General features: G+C 59.5%; 1 protein-coding gene across 11 annotated transcripts in view; it reads left to right on the top strand.

The window, feature by feature from the left end:
- Window positions 1–20,962, top strand: part of Jakmip3 (Janus kinase and microtubule interacting protein 3) — an 83,699-nt gene that overhangs the window by 30,251 nt on the left and 32,486 nt on the right. For all 11 annotated transcript variants that reach the window (XM_058580756.1, XM_058580759.1, XM_058580758.1 and 8 more), the window contains exon 3: window positions 14,260–14,757. In XM_058580756.1, the coding sequence (XP_058436739.1) occupies window positions 14,260–14,757 (498 nt within the window). The remainder of the gene's footprint in view (window positions 1–14,259; window positions 14,758–20,962) is intronic.

Below are 20,962 nucleotides of genomic sequence, written 5' to 3' on the forward strand. Positions count from 1 at the left end.
AGTGAGGGCCTGCCTCAAAAGTAAAAAAGGAAAGCTCCGGGGATGTAGCTCCGAGGTAAAGCACGCTGGTTCAGTCCCCCGTACCGCAAAACCCCAAACAGAGCAAAAGGCCAGGACTCCTCTCCAGGAGCTGGCCTCATGGGACCAGCTCCAGGAAGACACCCACCTGCTGAGAGGGAGGCAGCTGGACAGGGGGCGGGGCTCAGGGCACTCTCCCTGGGAACCCTGCGCGGCAGGCTTAGCTGTCTTACAGCAGCCAGGGGCAGCTGCTCCAAAGCAGAAGAGAGACAGACGACGATGCTCCAGCCCTGAAAGGCCCCTGCTGCCTGCCCTCCTGGGGCCCTGGCCGCTCTCCTGCCCAGCACCACCCTGCAGCAGGATGTGCCCTGGCTCAGGGACACTTCTGACACTGGACAAGGTGCCCGTTGGGAGCAGACCTGCGTGTCAGGAAGCCCGTGGAGGCCGTGTGAGGGGTGGAGAGTGCTGTGCTGCCCTGCAGGGCTGCCCAGGGAGGCTCCTCCTGAGCACCCACCCAGGAATGCTGGCCGAGTGCTGGCGTGGGGGCTGATGGTCCTGTGGGGGGGACTCGGGAATCAGCCAAGGGGAAGTCACAGCCAGCGGGCACCCTGCACCGCACTGCGGTCCCGAAGACCGGCCCTGAGCTGAGACCCTGAGTTCGAGCCCGGGACGGATGTCTCCAGGTGGGGTTGGTGTGGGGTGGAAGGCAGGAGGCAGTCAGGAAGGCCAGGCTGGAGCAGCCTCAGAGGCAGGTCGTGGAGAGGCCAGCAGCGCTAGGCAGGTGGGCGAGGGAATCACAATCGTCGCCTGGAGCCGGACACCTGGGAGAGGGAAGGTTACTATTGACGCCATTCTGGGACAAGGAAAGCCATCCCCTAGAAAGAGACTGCTGGGTCCTGTGTGGGCAGGGAGCTTGGGCGAGCTCCAGGCACAAGCAGCTTCCGAAGGCTGTGGACACTGGATGGGATCTGACTCGCTTCCATGGATCAAGAACAAAAGTGCGTTGTTGGCAGATGAAAACACGGTCCTCCTGTGGTATCTGAGGGAGTGGCTCCAGGACCCCTTGGGTACCCTGAGCCGCAGGGTCCCGTCCCTCCCATCAGATGGTGCAGTATTTTCCCGGGGCCTGTGCACAGCCTCCTGTGAGTCTAAGATCTCTGGACGACTTCAGGGCTTAGTCCCACAGAAACGCTGCGTAGAGAGTCGCCACCCTGCTTTGTTTAGGAAACAGTGACAAGGGAAGGTCTGCTTGTGGGGACAGATGCCGCGTTTGCTTTGAGTATTTCCAGTCCACGCTGCGAGGAGGACGCCCGGGATGTGGAGGACTGCCTGCTGGTACGCAGACAGCTGTTTAAAACCACCACCAGGACCGTGGCAGGGGCCAAGGAACAAAGCCAGCAGTGGCCTGCTCTGAGCTCCCTGTGCCCTGGCCAAGGGTGTGGCCGTGATGGACCGCAGCAGTGGACCACGGGAAGGCCAGGGTGCGCCAGAGCTCAGCGTGAATGTGAGGGTGGGCACACAAGCAGATTGGCTCCCAAGCTGATGGCTGAGCCTGCCCTCTACTGAGCAGGAAGTCTGGTCACCGGGAGACTGACAGCTAGCCAAGGTCTCTGGTGGGCAGCTGAGGTATGTCTGCTGCTCCTCAGAGAGCACAGGGCCTCGGGGGTGGAGTAGGAGTCTCCAGGAGGCAGGTAGGGAGAGAGGGGGCCTGGGGGGGTGGTGTGGAGCCCTCAGCGACAGCCGTGTGGCCAGCAGAGGGGCAGCCTGGACGCCCTCTGCCTGGACCTGCTTGCTCAGGAACACTCTGCCTCCAGTTGGCAGGACTCTGGAGTGTCCTGAAGGCCATTCTCTCTGGCTCATTACTGTGTGCCATTGTTCTTTGTTCAGTGTTTTTGTTTACGAAGTCCCAGTGGCTCTGTGTCCACAGAGCTTTGTGCTAATGTCTTGAATTTAAAAAAAGAGTCTCTGGCCAGTCCGCTGAGGACCTTGTGACACTGTGGTACATGCCTCGAAGCTTCTGTGCTTGTAGCAATGGGAATATCATCCTGTGAGGAGCTTTGGGAATAGCTGGGCTTTGGGTATTTGGATTCTCCCTGGACAGGGCAGGCGTCTGGGCCTCCTCCCAGAGGCCGGCCTCAGCCTGTGCATGCATCAGACACTCTCTACCTCCTTCCTCACCAGCCCTGCTGCCTAGGTCTGGTCTCCCTGCTCAGGTCTCAGTGGTGTCTGTCTGTCTGTCTGCTCCACACTTGGATTTCTAGATCAGAGTACTCACACTGCTGGGTTTTGAAAGACTGACCACCAGTTTTAGAATGGCCTACAGTAAGAAATGCACCTACCCTGCAATGGCTCTGTGCACCCCTACTCTCCAGGCACCTGTCACCCAAGTTCACCGCCCACTGATTGGTCTTGACCTGCTTTTGCAACTCAACCACCACCTCCCAGGATTCTGTGGACTCACTCAGCAAACTGCCAGTATCCCTGTGGCAGAAGCATAGGAAGGATTACTCCACGGTGCACAGATTAAAGCAGAGGTGTGTTAAGTTTCTCTACAACAGTGCTCCTTCCCACGTGGTTAGTTGGAGTGAAGAAAGAGATGGCTCAGAACCTTCTGGAAGATGGTGGAGTAGGACACCATCTGCAAGGGACTGGGCAGCAGGTATCAAGGCCTGGAAGATGCTGATAGCGGTCCTGCTTTCAGGAATTATCTCAAGGAAAAATATGCAGAGACAGGCACACGTTCAGGGTGTGACTTGAGCCCTGCTAATAATAGTGAAAAAATCTGGCAACCTGCTTGTGCAGGCTGAGGAAATGGCTGAAGGAATGAGGGCGTTCCTCCACGGCAGGATGCTCTGAGGACGGGGCCTGGGAAGGATGTGGCAGCTTTTCTCTTGAGTGTTCCCTGGAGAAAATCCTTGGTGCCGCCACGGCCACAGAGACAGTTTCTGGGGTCTTATTCCAGGAGCTCCATCCTCTGTCTTTGGTGTATCCAAATCCCACCTGGCACTGACTTGTCTGCGTGACGTGGTGGGGTCGAGGCTTTCTTCTGGCTGGATATGAAATTGCTCAGGCACCATTTGTTTATTTATTTGTTTTTAAAGGACTCCCCTAGGGCATGGCACTGTAGCTCACTGTCCTGCAAGATGGACGCGTGTGTGGCTCTGATGAGACTGCACTGTGGGCCTGTTCCTCACCCTGCCCAGCACGGAGCCCCTGGCTGTGTGGCTGCAGGCCTGCCCAGCTCAGCCGGGACCAAGGGGGCCTGGGCCAGGCCTGAGCCCCGTCCTCCCATTTCTCTGCTCAACCCTTTGCCTCCATTGTCACCACGAGGAGGGCAAACTAGCTGCCAGCCCTGAGAGCAGCCACCGCTGCCACCAAGGCCAGAGAGCGTGGCCAGCTCCAGCTGCCCCAGGAGACAGCGCGGCCGCCACTCCTACCGAGTACAGCAGAGGCTCACCAGGCAGCTGCAGTGACTGCTGGCTGTTTGCAGACACTTGCTTGGTGACCCTTTGTCCTGGTGCTGGTGCCAGCAGCAGCCTGGACCCCTCAGGGCGAGACACGGCTGTGCTGTGCCTGTGCTTGGTCTTCAGAACAGTCCCAGTTGTCCTGGTTCTTTGCCGTCTGCACAAAGTCTGGATGCCTTGTCTGTTTCTGCTCTGTGACCTGCAGGTGGGGCTGCAGGGAGTCCGCAGGCCGCTGGGGCGTAGGAGTCTGGACCCCTGGATGGGCCTTCTTCTCCCCTTTGGTCGAGTCCTATTTGACACCACGTTTTCAGCACAGAAGGTCGTTTCTCAGCACGTGTTCGAGGCGCTGGGTGTTTTGGGCATGTGGTAAATGACACCGAGGTACGCGTTCCTTCTGACGTTTCCTGCCTCACTGTTGGCTGTGACGTGTACAAGTCCGGGTGGTTTTTTGTGCCGTCACGTCGGTCGGCTCAGCCAGCCTTCACTGGCACACGCGTAGCCAGCATGTGGAGAACCACAGGGTGGCAGCTGTGACCCCAGCAGAGGTGGGTGACTGCGAAGCCCTGTGGGTGCAGCTGCAGTCCAGGAGGGTACCTGGGTGCCAGGTGCCCCTCTGCCTGAATCAGAACCAACCACTGCTCACCAGACAGAGCTCGGGAGTCAGCCCCAGACCTGGCTGGGGTGGGTCAGGGCCTGCTGAGCTGAGCCACACCCAATGACCAAAGGCTCCCTCTGAGACCCCTCCCAGGAGCTACTAGGCCCCACCCACGGCCAGCCGAGGCTTGGTGGCCACTGCCCGCAGCTCAGTTGCCTGTTTGGGCCTCTCCAGGGCACAGACTTTGGATCTCGCACTGTGCTTCCCCCTTATCCTCACACTGTCGTGGGGCAGGTGGGGCGGGTGGGGCAGGGTGCCTCTGCCTCAGGTCTGTGTGTGGAGAGAGCGAGTCCTTACAGACCGACCTCTGAGGATGGCTCACACTCGAAGCACTAGTCCCTGGAGTCGGCAGAGGGCCATTTTTATGAAGATAAGGGCGTTGTTTCCCCGTTTAACTAGATCTCCTCTACCTTCCTGCTGTTGAGGGCTCGGGGACTTGACTCGTGCTCGAGAGCCAGGAGCGCCCTGTGACACTCGCCTCTGTGCTGTCTCTCATCCATAAAGGAACCTGCCGGAAGCTCATGTGAGGGATGCCCGCTCTGGGCGGCTCCGCCCTGTCTGCAGCAGGAAGCGCTTGCCGGCACTGTCAGGGCCCCCAGGGCCCCCAGGTCAGGGCGCTCTGGGTGGTCTTGCTACTTATTAGAAAAAACGGCTCTTCTCTGCAGTTGGAAACAGCAGCACAGTCTCAGCCTCAGAACGCACCTGTGCTTCCCACCCTCTGCTCTCCTGATGACACCTGGCGAACCTTCCCACTCGCTCCGCAGCCCCTGATTTCGTCTAGTGGTCCATGTGAGCACGACCCGCCTCTGGCCAGTCGGAGCAGCACCGATCTGCTCTGGGGGACAGCACAAGATTCCTCAAGGCCCCTCTCCCTGTTAGGTGCCACCCAGAGAGGACTGGGGCTGTGGACACCTGCCCAGGAGCACTGGCTTTGTGCACCCAAAGATCTCACCTGAGTGAGTCGGGCTTGGTCCCTCCTAGGACGAAGGTCTGGCCTGAGGGTCAAAGCCAGCCCTACTGGTGCAGTGTGAGTGGCCAGGCACCAGCTGGAGCTGCCTGGAAGGCCAGGCTGGGCAGGTGGCTACGCTGGAGTCCCCCCAGAGAGGGCTGCCCTGGCCCCACGTGGGGCCTGGGGGCTGGCAGTCTGCAGCCTACCACCTCCGGCCCTTGCTCACCTCCCAGGTTCGCCCTCTCGCCCTGACACTGTCTAGGCCTCCTCCTCTGTCCTGCAGGTCACCAGGCCTGTGGTGGGACTGCTTGGCCTCTGGCCGCTCCTCCCCAGGTCACCCCTGCTGCACTCCCTGCAGCTGGGCAGGGCCGCCCCACTGCAGGCTGCCCTGTGAGGGGGCCGGAGCATCCCCAGAAGCACGTGCGAGCGCCCGTGTTCCCTGCAGTCAGAGCATCTGTTATGCCACTGGCGGAAAAGCATCCCCGGCTCTTGGGATGTGACCCAGTTCTGGGCAGATGTGAGTAGAAGAGGCATTCTGGGTTCTTTTAGGGGAGGTTTATTGGATTTTCCAGAAACAACTCTGCCGCTTATGCATTTCAGAGCCTCACTGTGGCGCTTAGCAAGGCTTCTAAGAGCCATTACTGTGCCCATGTGTGTGACTGTGAGCATTTGCAGTGTCTGTGTGTGCATGTGTGTCTGTGTGTGCATGGGTGTGCATGGTGTGTCTTTGTGTGTGCATGGCGTGTCTCTGTGTGTGCATGGCATGTCTCTGTGTGTGCATGGCGTGTCTGTGTGCATAGTGTATCTGTGTGTGCATGGTGTGTCTCTGTATGTATGGCATATCTGTGTGTGTGGAGTGTCTCTGTGCATGGCATGTCTGTGGGTGTACATGGCATGTCTGTGTGTGTGCATGGTGTGTCTCTGTGCATGGTGTGTCTCTGTGTGCATAGCATGTCTATGTGTGTGCATGGTGTGTCTATGTGTGCATGTCTCTGGCATATTTGTGTGTGTGCATGGTGTATCTGTGCATGGTGTGTCTCTGTGTGCATAGCATGTCTATGTGTGTGCATGGTGTGTCTATGTGTGCATGGTGTGTCTGTTTGTGCATGGAGTGTCTGGGTGTGTGTGTGCATGCCTGTGTGCATGGCGTGTCTGTGTGTGCATGGTGTGTCTGGGTGTGTGCATGGTGTGTCTGTGTGTGCATGGTGTGTCTGGGTGTGTGCATGGTGTGTCTGTGTGTGCATGGTGTGTCTGGGTGTGTGCATGGTGTGTCTGTGTGTGCATGGTGTGTCTGGGTGTGTGCGTGGTGTGTCTGTGTGTGCATGGCGTGTCTGGGTGTGTGCATGGCGTGTCTGTGTGTATGTACATGTGGGGGGTCGGCTGAATGGGCTTTCCCTCATTCCCCTGGGGCACCCCATTTTTCTCTCATCCCTTACTAAACCCCAGGTGTGGTCAGCTCAGGTCCTAGGGGCTTCACCTCAGCAGTGCTCTCCACTGTGGCCCACATTTGACTCAGCTGGGGAAAAAAAATTTTAAGACCAAACACCCAGGCTGCCCCTGTGCCCTAAGTCGTTATTTTGGTCCATGAGACCAAAAGTCTATATTTTGCAAAGCCACCATGCAGCCAGAGCTGTGAAATGGTGACCTGAGGGAGTGTGGCTCAGAAGAGTCCCACTCTCCACTGGAAAACATGGGCTGACAACCACACGTCTCGGGGCGGAGTCGTTGGCGATGGCTCAGCGCACTGGGCTCAGGAGGGAGGAGCTATGTGTCCATGCACAGGACCCTGGGCAGGCAGCATCCACAGGAGGCAGCACACGTGACAAAGAGGGTTGATGATGGAGGCCAGCCTCCTCCCGGCTGCTCCACCAGGCCCTCCCTCCATCCATTCACTGGAGAGTCAGCCCATCTCCACCCTGAGGCTAAAAAGGCAGATGAGCCAGGTCCGCCTTCCGCACAAGGCGGAGGAGAGAAAGCAGCCGAGGGGTGCGAGGTGGCTGGTCCTGTGCAGGAGTTTGCCATCTGAGAACTCGGCTGCTTTCTTGCTTCCCATCGTGTGAGGGCATCAGAGAGGCTCAGGGAGGCTGATGAGCAGCCCAGGTCCAGGGTGGAGCTGAGACCAAGGCCCTGCACTCTAACCTGGAAGGATGACCACCCAGGAACTGGAAGGCATTTCAAGATGGACCGGAGATGGGGAGGGGCGTTGTACCAACTCAGGGGCCCCACAGACCACATTTCCTGACTCCTTTGCCCACTGACAGCTGGAGGGCTGGGAGGGGGACAGGCCCTCTTCCTGCTTCTGGTGAGGTGGCACCTCTGCGAGTGGCCGTGGACCTCCGTCAGCTCTGGCTCAGCCTGGCATCCCTATGAGTTCCAGCACCAACCTGACCAGATGCTTGCCTGTGAGCAGGTGGTCTCTGAAGCTGACCAGGTGACCCCTTCAGTAATTCCAGAGTCTGCCCGGCCTAAACCCTGCAGCCCCCAGTGGGGAGCCCACTCCTGGCTCCCTGTCCCCACACCAGCCCCGGATGCTCCTCTGCCCTTGTCCTTGTTCCTAGTCCCTGACTCTGAATCCCCTCTGTTTAAATGCATCTTTAGGTTGCTCCTCTTCTGTCTGAGCCCCAGTGCATAAAGACAGTTTTTAAGTTAAGTAGAGAAGAGATCGATCATAGTGTAAATAGAATTGGGGCAACTGGCTAATCTTTAGGATAAAGTCTATTTATTCAGTTTATACACATGTTTTCCATGTGGATCAAAATTTTGAATGCTTTTATATGTACTTAGATGAGGAAAATAACTGACCTTTTAAACATGATAGTCTTTTAAATCATGCCTTCAAAGGTGCAATCCATAAAATATTGGACCAGTTTGTTTGAAAATGTGAGTAGAAAGAATGGAGACCAGTTCAATTAAACAAAGTTGACTTGAGTAAGACAAGGTCTGAGAACCCTGCAGCCCTGCAGAAGAGTGGTCCCAATGTCCCCAAGCAAGGTGGGGACCTGCTCCTATAACCAGCGGCAGGAAATGCAGGGAGGTCACCTGATGGCTGCAGACTGCGGGTGCTTATTGGGCATCATCTGGCACCTCAGCCTAGGATTGGCTGTGGCTCAGTTGCTTAGCAACCAGGGCACTGACTCAGGGGCTCACTGCACATGGGCTTCTGTGGGTCAGAGTCGTCACCCAGGAACAGAGGTTTGGGCCAAGTCATTCCAGTCCACGAACATGTGACACCCAGACATTCAGCAGTGCTAGGCAGCATGTGCCCATCCCCGGACACCGGGCAGCCTGCGCGGTGGACCGGAAGCCACTTGTGATGTGGGTCCTGGAGGAAATGCTTACTTGGTGGTGAACACTGTCGGGGCGGCGGCTGGGGGGCAGGAAGGCCACATGGGGCAACCTCTGTGGTGGTCATTGTGAGTGGTGACTCACGGGAGCTTCATGTCCCATGGAGAGGTGGCTGCCTCCGGTCTTCCAGCCACTCCTCAGGTGCCAGCCGGACTCCATGGCCAGGAGAGTCTGCCGTGGTCACTCTCCATGAGAGGAGGGAGGGAGGCGCCTGGCCCAACCTGCCTAGAGATGAGCCACTTTTCAGACCGGCGGTGCTGGCGGGTGAGCTTGGCGTGACCTTGGGGCCAGGGGCCTCTGCACAGAGATGTCCAGTGAGAAGAAGGGGGGGCCCGGGCACCTGTGAGTGGGCCACTCTGCCCAGCACTCGAGGCACCAAGAGAACCCCTGTCTCTGATCCAAGTGCCTTTTAGAATGACTTTTAGGGGCATCGACCACTCCCCCCAAGTCCCCAGCCCCCCATCAGGGCCGCGAGGATAAACAACACTGGGAATGGCTGCTGGACACTTGGGCCTCTCTGACAGCTCTGCCCCTCCTCACCCTGGAGGACACTGAGGAAGTCACCCCAGGGTCACAGCCGCAAGCCTTCCAGTGGACACCAGCAGAGGCACAGGAGTGCCACCAGAACCCACCGTGCATAGCAGCAGTGACTGTGGGACGACCCGGCCGGGCTCCGGGGGCCACTCCAGAGCTCTGAACCACACCAGGAATGACAGCGTCTTGCGTCTGTCTCATCAACATCGGCTCGAGAGGAGTAAGCGGAGCAGCGTCCCTGCAGGTTTTGCAGAAGGAACCCAAAGGCACGGAGACAGTGACGCTGTTGTGGATCAGCTTCAGCTCACATGGAGACAGACAGGGCTCGAGGCTCAGCGGGAGGGGAGGGTCCCGGGAGCCTGAGCCCCGTCAGGGCCTCCGTCCCCAGACGGGGTGCACTGGGCGTAGCTGAGGGAAGGTGGGGTGCGGCTGGAGGAGTGCTCTCTGGGCCGCTTTCCTCCCCACACCCTGCCTCGACGTCCTGCCCCACGCTGAGCCCCAGGCATGGAGCGGCCATCTGTAGGCTGAGGCCTCTGAAACCCTGAGCCCCAATAAGCGTTACCCCTTAGTTGATCCTCCCAGGTCCTTTGTTCACAGCAGTGAAAAGCTGATGACACAGATGTCACTGGAGTCCTTGGCCAGAACTCTGATTCTGACACACCAGGTCCAGCCGCTGTCCTCACAACCAAACAGAAAATGATTGGAAAGCAGGGAGCGTTGGTCACTGTGGCCAGATGGGAAGGCAGAGCGCAGCCCCGCCCCGCAGCCCTGTCCTCGGGCTGCTCACAGGAGCGCCAGCTTAAGGGGAGGAGGAACTGGGGCAGGGGCCAGCGGCCTGCGTGGTCAGGCAGCCTGGGTCCCACAGCGGCTGCTGGTCTCTTCAGGTTCTGCACGGCAGCTCACACAAACCTCCGTCACCAAGAGCATCTCCACCTGCTCGGGGTGTCCCTCCTTCAGACCTGTCATCCTGGAAGGGGCAGTGCCCATCAGAAAGTCACTCCTGCCGAGGGGCTGTCTCCAGGTGGGGTGCTGGCCTGGGGGCTCTGCTGTGTAGGGCAGTGACCGGAGGCTTCTAGGCACCACTCCAGGTGCCCAAGTCTGGGTACTGCAGATCTCTCTCTTTCTCTCAGTCATGGTGAGCACAAAGCTCTCACCGTCCTGGGGTTTGTGCTGGCCAGCAGCCTGCTGTCCCTGGCCACTCTGGGGCTACGCCCAGTGCACCCCCGTCTGGAGACCCAGCAGAAGCACTTGCAGGGGCAGTATCTCCTGGAAGCCTGGGTGTTGGCACAAACCTGCCCCATCCCCTGTGGACACCCCCTGTGGACACCCCCTGTGGACACCCCCTGTGGACATGTTGGGTTTTCTAGACTGAAAGTCGTGGCTCCCAGGTTTGGGTCACTTGGACCTGCCGCTGGCTCTCTCTGGCACTACACCCGTGCTCTCAAATACCTGGTGCTGGGCTGATGGTGCCAGCGTTTCTCTCCAAGGCTTCTGTGGTGAGTTCAGTGCTGGCTGCTACCAGGGTGGCCTGGTAGGCTTTGTCTGCACAGGCCAGTGGGAAACAAAGGGATGCTTTGGAATTCCTCAGGGAAAAATTGAGCAAGAGGGGCGGGAGGGAGCAGCTGGCAACACAGCTGTGGGAGCTGGCCACGCGGCCTCGGGGGCGTGCAAGACCTGAGAGGTCCAGCCCTTGTGGGGAGTCGAGTCGGCGGTGCTGGGATCAGCATGGACACCACTGCAGGGTAACGTGGATGAAGTGAGTGTCGGGGGTCCGTCCTCGCCTGTTTCCTTGAGAACGAGGCTCTGGTGTGAGAGAACAGACACCGCTGTGCTCCACAAGTTCAACAGGAGCTCTGTAGCCCTGGCTTTGAATTGGAAGCCGTACATGTCAGTGTGAATTCACAAGGTGCACGTGTGTGCGTGTGGTGTGGGCACATTCAGGCACGCACACACATGTGGGTGACAAATGTTTGTGATATGTTTTGTTTAGCATAAGATATGGCATATAACCTTATACTATTACATGTAATGTGGTTTGTGTACGTCTATATAAAACCAAATGTGAAATATCATCTGTCTCCTGAAAAGTTCCCACAATGACCTCCCCAGAAGCAGTGAGCAGCCCAGGGCCCGGTGGTGACCTTGAAGTGCCATTTCCCATGAAGAGAAGTCAGGGCTGCTGTGGGAGAGGAGCAAGAGGAGCCGCAGGGTCTCCGTCAGAGCATGGAGACTGCTGAGGCCACCTGGGGCTTCGAGGGGCATCTGGAGAGGGCCGCTGGCCAGAGGGACACGCAGCTGTGGCGAGGATGAGATGTGCAAAGAACGAAGCCCATCGAGGACGTCCAGTTCCTCGGCAGGGAACGACTCATGCCCCCGGCACCCGAGGGCTGGGGGAAGAGTCAAAGGTTCATCTTGCCTTTCCACGGCAGCCGGATAGCACGCCGAGGCTCCACCCCTGAGTGAAGAAACCTCCGCCCGTGGCCTTGGGAGCCTGCCGAAGGGACAGGGCACCCGGGGGAGGGGAAGTCCTCACTGCTAATCCAGGGGCAGCCGGGCACCCCCAGGCCTGGCAGTGTCCAGGGCCAGCACCCCGGCTTCGGTCCCCCAGGCCGCAGGCTGCTGTGAGAGCCAGTGGTGGGCCTCAGGAGGACCGCAGTGCTTCTTCCTGAACAGTTCCCTTTAGGAGTCATCGGAAAGCTGCTTCACGCTCCCCACGCACCCCGGGCCACCTAGGGCCGCGTGTCCTCTGCCCTTGTCCCTCAGTCTCTGGGGCTGGAAGGCGGAGCTGCCCTTGCCTGCTGAGAAGAGGGGCCAGCGAGGCCAGCCTCCCAGGCTCTCCAGGAGCAGAAGCGTCTCCTGGACGCTGTATCTGCAGCTGCCTGATGGGAGCCCTGCTGCGTGGGCTGTTGGAGACCACCCCTTGCCTTTCCCCATGTCTGATGTCGACTCAGGTCGAGACCCGGGAGGATGGTGTAGTCACAGGCTCTGGGCGAAGGGCCGCCGTGAGGCGAGCGTGGCCCCAGTTTCACTCCACAGGACCCAACGCAGGTCTCCACCCGCCTAAGCTTGGACTGTTCCGCCCGCTCTCTCCTGCACTCTCTCCCATCCCACAAACATCTGCTCTGTGACATGCCACTCATGACTCTGTCCTCTGCTGAGTGCCCATCAGGGAGTCTCCACAAAGGTGATGTTTTGTCTGCTGAGAGGACTAGCAGCTGGGCTCTGTTCTGGCCCCACATGTCCAGCCTGGGGACCTGCTGTGTGCCCGACCCTAGATGGGAGCCACCCCCGCTCTACCCCCAGCCCCCACAGAGCATGGTCTGCCACCCTGCAGAAGTGACCCACCAAGGGAGGCAAAGACTCAGGGCCAACACCCCCAGGTGCCCAGGAACACCCTCAGGCACCCCAAACTCGGTCCCAGCTGGAAGGGGGGTCCAGGACAGATAGAAGGGTGGCGAGCGTCTGTGCCCTGGCTTTCAGCACCTGCCAGCTTGCCAGGCGGAGTCCTGACAGGCGGGCCCCTGGCAGGGTCAGGAGAGCCTGGTGGTTGGAGCCTTCAGCACTGTAGTACCCGTAGGGGACCCAGAGGGAGTCCCAGGGTTGGACCCCACAGGACTGCAGGACTGAGTGAGCCCTGTCAGCCTATCCTGGTGGGGAGTGTCACGAGGGCTAAAGGTGCGAGGGGGAGAACTAAAGAATGTCCACCTCTTCTGCCCCCCTCAATGCTTTATTCACTCAGATCACTCACTACGATCTCACTCTACAGGTTCTTAATCAAGAAAACGACAATCCTCAATGCTGGGCACTGCAATAGACATGATCAGTTCACGGCAGACAATTCTAGATTAATTCTAAGCACTGTAAACACTCTTAGACATTCCCTCGGCATGCTGAGTTCTAGTGCCAGTCTGAAGTCTCCAGCCTTGGGCTCTAAGTCCACAGATGCCCACTCACTCAGACCGCGGTCATCGGGTCAGGAACCAGGGCAGGCTCCTCCTCCAAGGCAGGCAGGTTGAGGAGAGGGTCTCAGGGAGAACTCACGGCTCCCACCAGGGTCAAGATGTGGCGTGGAGTCTGAGAGCAGTGAGGACCACACAGAGGATCAGCCAAGACGACAAGTGATGGGATGTCAGTCCAGGTCCTCATCAGGCTCTCGGCTTGCGGGCATCAGTATTGGCTGGCTGAAAGTCTGTTCATGTGCTCCTTCATTTATACTAAATTTGGGGGCTTTTGACCACACTTTCAATCCCTATCAGCTGCCACTGGGTCTCTTGGTGACATCACATTTACCCTAGGGTTAAAGCATCTGATTTTCTTGATGAGGGCAAAGACTACAAGCCAGAGAGTTAACTGAGTTTATCAGGGTGCGGAGACTGGAGTTATAAAATGGAGTTTTTAAGATGAGTTGCTTAGGCTCAGGCCTAAGGCCATCCTCAGAGGGAGACAGGACAGGTGGCCTGCCGTCCTGACCCTCAGAGGCTGCCCGTGGTGGGAGGGAGACAGGACAGTCACAGAGATGAACAGACTTGCAGGGTGTGTGCCATGGCTTGATTTTAGATGCAGCCCACAGCCCCATGAGCTGAAGGCTGTCCCCACCCGGGGGTGGGGGGTGTTATTAGGAGCTGGGGGAACCTCTAAGAGGTGGGGCCTAAGGGAGATCTTTGGTCTGGGGATCCTGTCCTGGAAAGGGGATCCTGAGACCCTAGCCCCTTTCTTCCTTCATCTCCTGGCCACAGGGTGAGCGGTTTTGCTCTGCCATGTGCCCCTACTGTGATGCTGAGTCATCATGGGCCCAAAGCAATGGGCCAACTGATCAAGGACTGGAACTTCTGAAATTGTGAGCCAAACAAACCTTTTCTCTTGATAAGTTGATTTGTCTGAGGTATGTGTTACAGTAATGGAGAGCTGACTAACAGAATGACCAGCTCTGTGAGGAAAGTAACCCAGTCCTGTGCCAGGGGTTAGGTGGCAGCTCCTGAAGTGGGACCCAGAGAGGAGGTGGAATGGGTGCACCGGGACCCACAGAGGCACAGGCCATGCTCTGTGGGACTGTATCAGCAGAGGAGACCAGAGCAGGTGGGCCGGGCTGGGAAGGGGAAGGAGGAGGGTGGGAGGCAGGCTGGTCAGGGTCTACAGGCAGGAGTGCGCAGGGCCACAGGGCATGGCCACGCTCTCCACCAAGCAGGCTCGACTCGGGGTCTTCATCAGCATGTGAAGCGCAGCCCAGAATGGAAGGCAGCCCCTCCCACGCAGCTCGCGGTTGCGGTGGGTGAGACGGTGCTCTTGTCCTGCAGGTCGGCAGAGTGGAGCGCGAGAAGAGCCAGGAGCTGCGGCAGGTGCGCGAGTGCGAGCAGCGCAGGCACGCGGTGCTGCTCACGGAGCTGAGGGCCAAGCTGCACGAGGAGAAGACGCAGGAGCTGCAGGCGCTGCGCGAGGCGCTGCTGCGGCAGCACCAGGCCGAGCTGCTGCGGGTCGTCAAGATCAAGGACAGCGAGAACCAGCGGCTGCAGGCGCTGCTCAACGCCCTGCGCGACGGCACCCCCGACAAGGCCAAGACGGTGCTGCTGTGCGAGGCCAAGGAGGAGGCCAGGAAGGGCTTCGAGGTGGAGAAGGCCAAGATGCAGCAGGAGCTCTCGGAGCTCAGGGGCGCCAAGAGGCAGGTGGAGGAGGCGCTGACGCTGGTGACGCAGGCAGACAAGATCAAGGCCGCCGAGATCAGGAGCGTGTACCACCTGCACCAGGAGGAGATCAGCCGCATCAAGAAGGAGTGCGAGCGGGAGATCCGCAGGCTGGTACGCGGGCGGGCGCGGGCGGGCGAGGGCCCCGTGGGCGGGCGAGGGCCCCAGCAGGCTTGGGCCCCGGCAGGGGGCTCACACTCTGGGCCGTTTTCCCGGCACACCCACTTGGCATTCTCTTTTGGTCCTCAGGACTGCAGAGATGTGAGCCTCCTAAGGACAGGACAGGCAAAGCCTCCCACCTGCCTGTCCGCTGACAGGGGCGCCTCCCGTTCCCCACCCGGCAGGTGCAGGAAGTCTACGCTGACCTTCCCCATTCCCCTCCCACAAGGTTCCCCTTCTCAGTGTCCAGGTTGACTTGAAGCCAAGCAGGGCTCAGCGTGTTGATGGCGGGAGTCCCACCCGCCTGAGCTGGAGGGCTGTCAGAGTCACCGGACTCTTAGGATCAGAGAGGAAAGACCAGGAGGTCCCGGGCCACCTGTCTCTTCCCCTGGTGTGTGCACCTCTGGGGCAGTATGGCCAGTTTCACAGCTCAGTGTGGCAAGTGCTGGTAGCCCCTGGTGCATCCCAGTAGCTCTAGAGCCAGGGTCCACATGGCGGGCACTGGTCCAGTGGGTGTGCTCAGGGCCCAGGGCAAAGAAGCTGACAGGAACGTTCAGGGGCCGAGGGCCTGACCCTCCTCCCTGGCAACGGCTCGGTCATCTGGGGGAGATGGAGCTCCTCCCAGTCCTCCCAGGACCCAGAGCCCTGGGCACTAGCTGCCCTTGAAGGGATGCGTGATCTTCCCTGACAAGGCACCAGGGCCACCCACCCCCTTCCCTGGCCCCTGGTTTCCAGAGGTGGCCTCGAGGCTACACCACCATATGGAACTCCCTGGAGGGTTCAAGTCGTTCTCTGGACACGGGCAGAAAGAGGGCTGGGGGTCGGAGGGAAACACGGCTTCACCGCCGTGAACACATGGCCCCACGGGATCCTGGCCTGGAGGCCTCCCCTTCCCGGGTGCTCCCGGCGGCAGCCCTCAGCAGCCCCAGAGCTCTCCCCACCTGCAGGAGCTGTGTGACCCCCGTGGCTTGCCTGCCCAGTGGAGGAAGGAGGTGGCTGCCCGACCCACATGACCTTCCATCTGCTGAGGTGGCTTGGGGGAGGCTGGTTCTTAACCAAGGCCCGTCCCTGGGTCCCCTCGCCCCTGATGTGGGCCCAGTCCCCGCTCAGCTTGCCGCGCCTCCTGCCGATTCACCTGCACTTTCCCCAGACTCACGGCTGCCGGCTCCGCTTCTCCCCTGCGGCCCCCCGCGGGTCTTCTCCCCTGCAGAGGTCCTCCTGCCCCTCGCAGTGCTGCGCTCTTCACGGCCCCCACGTGACACGGCCATGTCTGGACAGGAACTCATGGCGCACCCTAAGAGATCCTGGGGAACTTAGGAATGGACAGTCCACAGAGGCCTGGCAGTAGGACAGGACCATGGGGCGAGCGGCTCAGGACAGGACAGTCGTGGCAGGAAATGGTCCTCACCAGCCCAGCCAGGAGCCCCCAGGGTCACCCCACTCTGGTTTCCCTGCCTCCCATCCCAAAGCCAGTCAGTGGCCATTGGGGGGGGACATAGGGGCCATCCTGCAGTGCACACCAGCCTTCCCGGCACAGAGCCTGGCAGGGGTGGAGAGTAGACCCGGGGTGAAAGGGAACCCGTCGCCCAGCACTGGACCCACCCCCTTGGGCTGCAGCCCCTGTGGGGGTGTGAGGTCCCAGGCTCCCTGCCACCCGCAGTTGGGGTCACTTGTCTCTCTGCATGTTGCTTGTTGCCCTTGACTTTCTCTCTCGATTGCCTAGTTTTCTCTGTGCCTGTGTCACTGATCCGCCCCAGAATTCCCGATGGCAGAGTAGAGCTCCTCTCAGTGCAGTAGAAACACAGGGAAATCCTGTGCTTGCCTCTCTGGGGCGTCCTGGTGGGCTGTCTCCTGTCCCACCAGCTGTTCCCCTCCGGCCACCAGCCAGCTGCCTTCCTGACCCTTCGGGCCTGCCTGAGGCCCCACTCCTCCTCCCTCCAGCGGGAGCCCCACGGCTTCCCCCTGCTGGGTCCACTTCTCCTTTTGGTGGAACTCTCTCTAGCTCCCTGGGACGTGGAGATGGGAGCCAGTCTCCTGAGACCTGGGTGTGAGCTCCCTCTACACAGCCAAGGCTCGCTGTTTGAACGGGATTTGGAATCACAGGGGGATGTCACCTCAGGACTTTGAAGCTGTTCCCTCCCTGTGCCGACTCCCGGAGCAGAGCTGTTTCCCTCCTTTCTGAGCATGCTCACCTGTAGCAGGCCATGTGCCAGAGCGGCCGCACCAGTGCTCACCCATGGCACCGGGAAGTCGGGAGCCTCCTGTGTGTGGATGCCCGTGTCCAGCCGGAAAAACCTGCGTCATTTTCTAGACCATCTTCTTCCTTTGCTAGCAAAGGAGAAACAGGGGACTGCAGTCCCAGAGGCTGTGATCTGCCCTGAAGGGGGACCAGGTGATTCAAAGGCTGCAGTAGAGGCGTGCCCTGGAAGAGGGCGGGTGGAAATTCACTTAGTAATTTGGGAGGAGGAGAAGAACCATGCTCGTTTTAACAGAACCTCAGTGGCAGAGCAGCAAGGGCTACATTCAAAGCACAGAGTGGGTCCCTGCACAGTCCCCCAGAGCCCCTGGTCAGGAGCTGGGCCTTTGATTTCCAACTCTCATTTTCTGGCTTTTCTCTCCACCCTGGGTTTTTGTTCTGCTTTCTAGGAAATGTCCTCGAGTTTGTCTTCTAACTTCTCTGTTTAGTTCTTCCTGTGGTCTTCGCCCCCCTATATCTAACTGTCAGGAATGTCTGCTCTCTGAGGTCCACTGGGGCCACATTCCCTTCTACTTCTGAGGCTGGTTATGGCGTTTAAGGAGTCCCCTTCCGCTCCCGTCACTGTCTGCTTGCCTGGGGTCCCCCTGGCTTCCTCTGGCGGCTCCCGAGGTGCTTACCAAAGCCCCCAGGCCTTTCTAGCAGGCCTGGACAGGACCCCGAAATTCACATCAGAATGCACGTAGCTCTGAGCTGTCTCTTCACCTCCTTAAGGATGACATTTGGGACGTGAAGTTTTAGATTTAAGGTCCTCTAGTTGGTGCTCTTTTCCTTTAGGATTGGTGCCTGCTGTGTGCTGAGAAAAGCTTTTGTTGTGGAGTCCTGCCTCCTTAAACCTGTGCCGTTTAAGTGGGTTTAAGTAGGTCTTTGCCCACCTACCTGGTCCTCTGAGGCCCCTATGTCCTTCATATGGACCGTGATGGTCCTAACACAGGCCCCACCACAGCACACCACGTCCTCTGCTAGTGCTCTTGCACGGGTGGCTTTCAGATGTCCACCGCCAGCCCTCTGCAACCCCACCTGTTCCAGCTCTGAGACGCCCTGATTTCCAGAGTGGCCAGTGTCCACTTGGCTCTTCTGCCTCAGGAGGACCCCGCTTCCTCTTGGCCCAGTGGACTTCCATACAAACTTCCTAAGTCAACGCTATTGGAAGCTGGGCGTGGTGGTGCATGCCAGTAATCCCAGTGGCTCAGGAGGCTGAAGCAGGAGGATCTCAAGTTCAAGGCCAGCCTCAGCAACTGAGCAAGGCCCTAAGTGAGACCCTGTCCCAAAATAAAAAATAAAAAAGTCTGGGGATGTGGCTCAGCACTCATGGGGTTAAGCACTTCCGGGTTCAATCCCCAGAACCAAAAACCAAACTGACTCTTGGTATTTTTGTGTGGATTTAAAACAAGCAGTTCAAGGATAAACTTTGATTGAGGGTATATTTATGTCTCCTATATAAATATGCAACCAAGTTGTGTCTGAAATTTTATTTGATTTTCTTCTGTCAGATTTAAATGAAATGATGAAAAGCCCAAAGTAAGTACTAGAAAGAGTGCCTGCAGGATAAAGAGCTTCACAGTGCTGGCAGCAATGACAGCCAGTCCGTGTCCCCGTGTCCTGTCACCCACAGGTCCAGTCAGCGTCACCCATGAGCCCAGTGCGTGTCACCCCAGGCCTCGCAGACAGGCCCAAGACCCACCACAGAGGACCCTCTCGTCTCTGTGACACTGCCCCAGCAGGCCATCATTCTCAACCCTGAAACCGTGGCGGGAGGGGGTCTGAGGGTGAGGATAGAGGCCTGAGGACCTCTTAAGTCTTCTCACTCGGTCTCTAATTTGTGAGGGAACATTCTGGCCTCTAACACCTGAGTGTAAATTTAGCCCCCCACCCCCACCCCTGCAGAGGCACCTGAGGCCCCTACCTCAGGTGCAAGTGAGGCCGAAGGCTAGCAAGGGCTTTGCCTGAGCTGTCTAGGTCCCTGAGATGTTCCAGCTCTGAGACGCCCTGATTTCCAGAGTGGCCAGTGTCCACTTGGCTCTTCTGCCTCAGGAGGACCCCGCTTCCTCTTGGGCCGGTGGAGTTCCACACAAACTTCCTAAGTCAACGCTATTGGAAGCTGGGCGTGGTGGTGCATGCTTGCCTGGGGTCCCCCGGCAGGGAGGAATGGCAGTGCTGCCCCTGCCTGGGGTCAGGGCAGGAGGGACCTGGTGGGGACAGGAGCTCAGAGGCATTCTGGAGAAGTCTGTCATGGAAGCTGCCCTGAGCAGGAGTTGAGGCCGGGGCGGAGCAGAGACCGTGGCGGGAAGGGGTCTGAGGGTGAGCCTGGCTCAGAGAAGAGGCAGGGTGCAGTCGGCAGGGTGGGCGCGGGCAGCTGGCCAGGCCTTTACCCAGGGTCAGGACCAAAGCCTCCCCTGGGCCTTGCCAGGCAGCTGCAGTCAGAGGAAGGTTGTCCCCAGGTCCCAGGCCAGCCCTGCCCTGCTCACTTGCTCCACGAGGCATCTGGGCATCAAGGTCCTGCATCAGGCGAGCACTGGGCTCCTCGGGGGCTCTCTCCGGGGCAGGCCTTGGCTGCTGTGACATGACCATCTTAGTGCCTTTCAGGGCCAGGCAAGATGTCACCCTTCCTGTACCTACCTGTGCACAGGCCGGCCCCAGCCCTCGCCATCTTGGGGTGGCTCGAGGCCCAGCAGTCTCATGGCCAGGACCCCGTCAGCACCCAAGGGAGCAATGGCCCTGGGAGCCTTTCACCACCTGACATGGCCCCCTCCTGGGTCATCTGGTGTTGGGCCCCAAGTCGGGGTGTGTGAACACAGGCCCTGGCCCCAGGAGGGGCAGCACTCCAGCCTGGCCTCTGGGCTGCCGCCGAGGCAGGAGAGCCCGGGAGTCCTGCCACAGCCCGGGCACGAGGGCAGAGCACAGTGCACTAAGCTCCATGTCCCCCCGGGGGGCAGGGCTAACTGGGCTGGCCCAGGGAGGGGTGGGAGAAGGAGGTGACCACAAGGTCCTGGGGCTTTCGGCCCCTCCAGGCAGCAGGAGTGGGCTCCTGACTCCCAAAGCTGGTACTGTCGCTTGAACTTCTGCCTCCCCACCCGGCCAGAAACGTTCTTCTGCTTTAATTTGGGTCTTTTTGTTGACTGCCAAGGCTGTGGCACCTACAGCAGGTGCCCAGTGAGTATTTGGTGAAGGAGTGTCCCCCGGGGCCAGCTTGGCCCCGCCCACTGTCAGAGCGGCAGGGCCTCGGTCGCCCCGACCCAAAGTGCTGCCTGGAGTGTGGCTGAGAGAAGCCGAGTGGAGACAAAGGAGGAAGGCAGGTGGGACGTGGCCAGCAGGGACCTCCGGACAGGCACCCGGGCAGGGCTGGGTGTGGGGGCCGCGCCCTGGGGCTGCTGGCGTGTGCGAGGCTCCTGCTGGGCAGGCAGCTTATCCAGGTCAGCGACACCCCACCCTGCCCAGAGGTCTGTGGGGACCGAGGGGTCAGGGCTGCTTCTCCACCCCTGGGGGAGCTGAAATGCCCCAGATTGGGTGTTGGACACAGCCCTGAGGTCACGACCTCCCTGGCGTGGCCTGCCATTCTTGGGCCCTGGGGCCTGTGCTGCTCAGCCCCCACGACGGCACAGAAGCCCCTGAGCTGATTCCCGTCCTACTCAGAGATCCCGCAGACGCCAGGTCCCTGGGAGCTTCAGAGACCCCACACCCGCAGGGGCTGGCCAGCTGCACCCAGAGTCCTCCATGAGCTCAGGCAGGGTGACTGCTCACCCCCACCCACCACCCCTGGAGCTTAAGCCTGTGACACAGTGAGGACAAGGCTGTGCTGGGGACCTGGGGGCACACATGCATCTGTGCAGTGTTGTTCCTGAACCTGGGGAGTTTGCTGGGCACACAATGACCGCACACTCCATGCATTTGCTGAAGTACAAGCAG

This window comes from Marmota monax, unplaced genomic scaffold (assembly GCF_021218885.2).
Source record: "Marmota monax isolate L192 unplaced genomic scaffold, Marmota_monax_Labrador192_F-V1.1 WCK01_AAM20220418_F8-fsc00076, whole genome shotgun sequence".
In the NCBI taxonomy this organism is placed as follows: Eukaryota; Metazoa; Chordata; class Mammalia; order Rodentia; family Sciuridae; genus Marmota; species Marmota monax.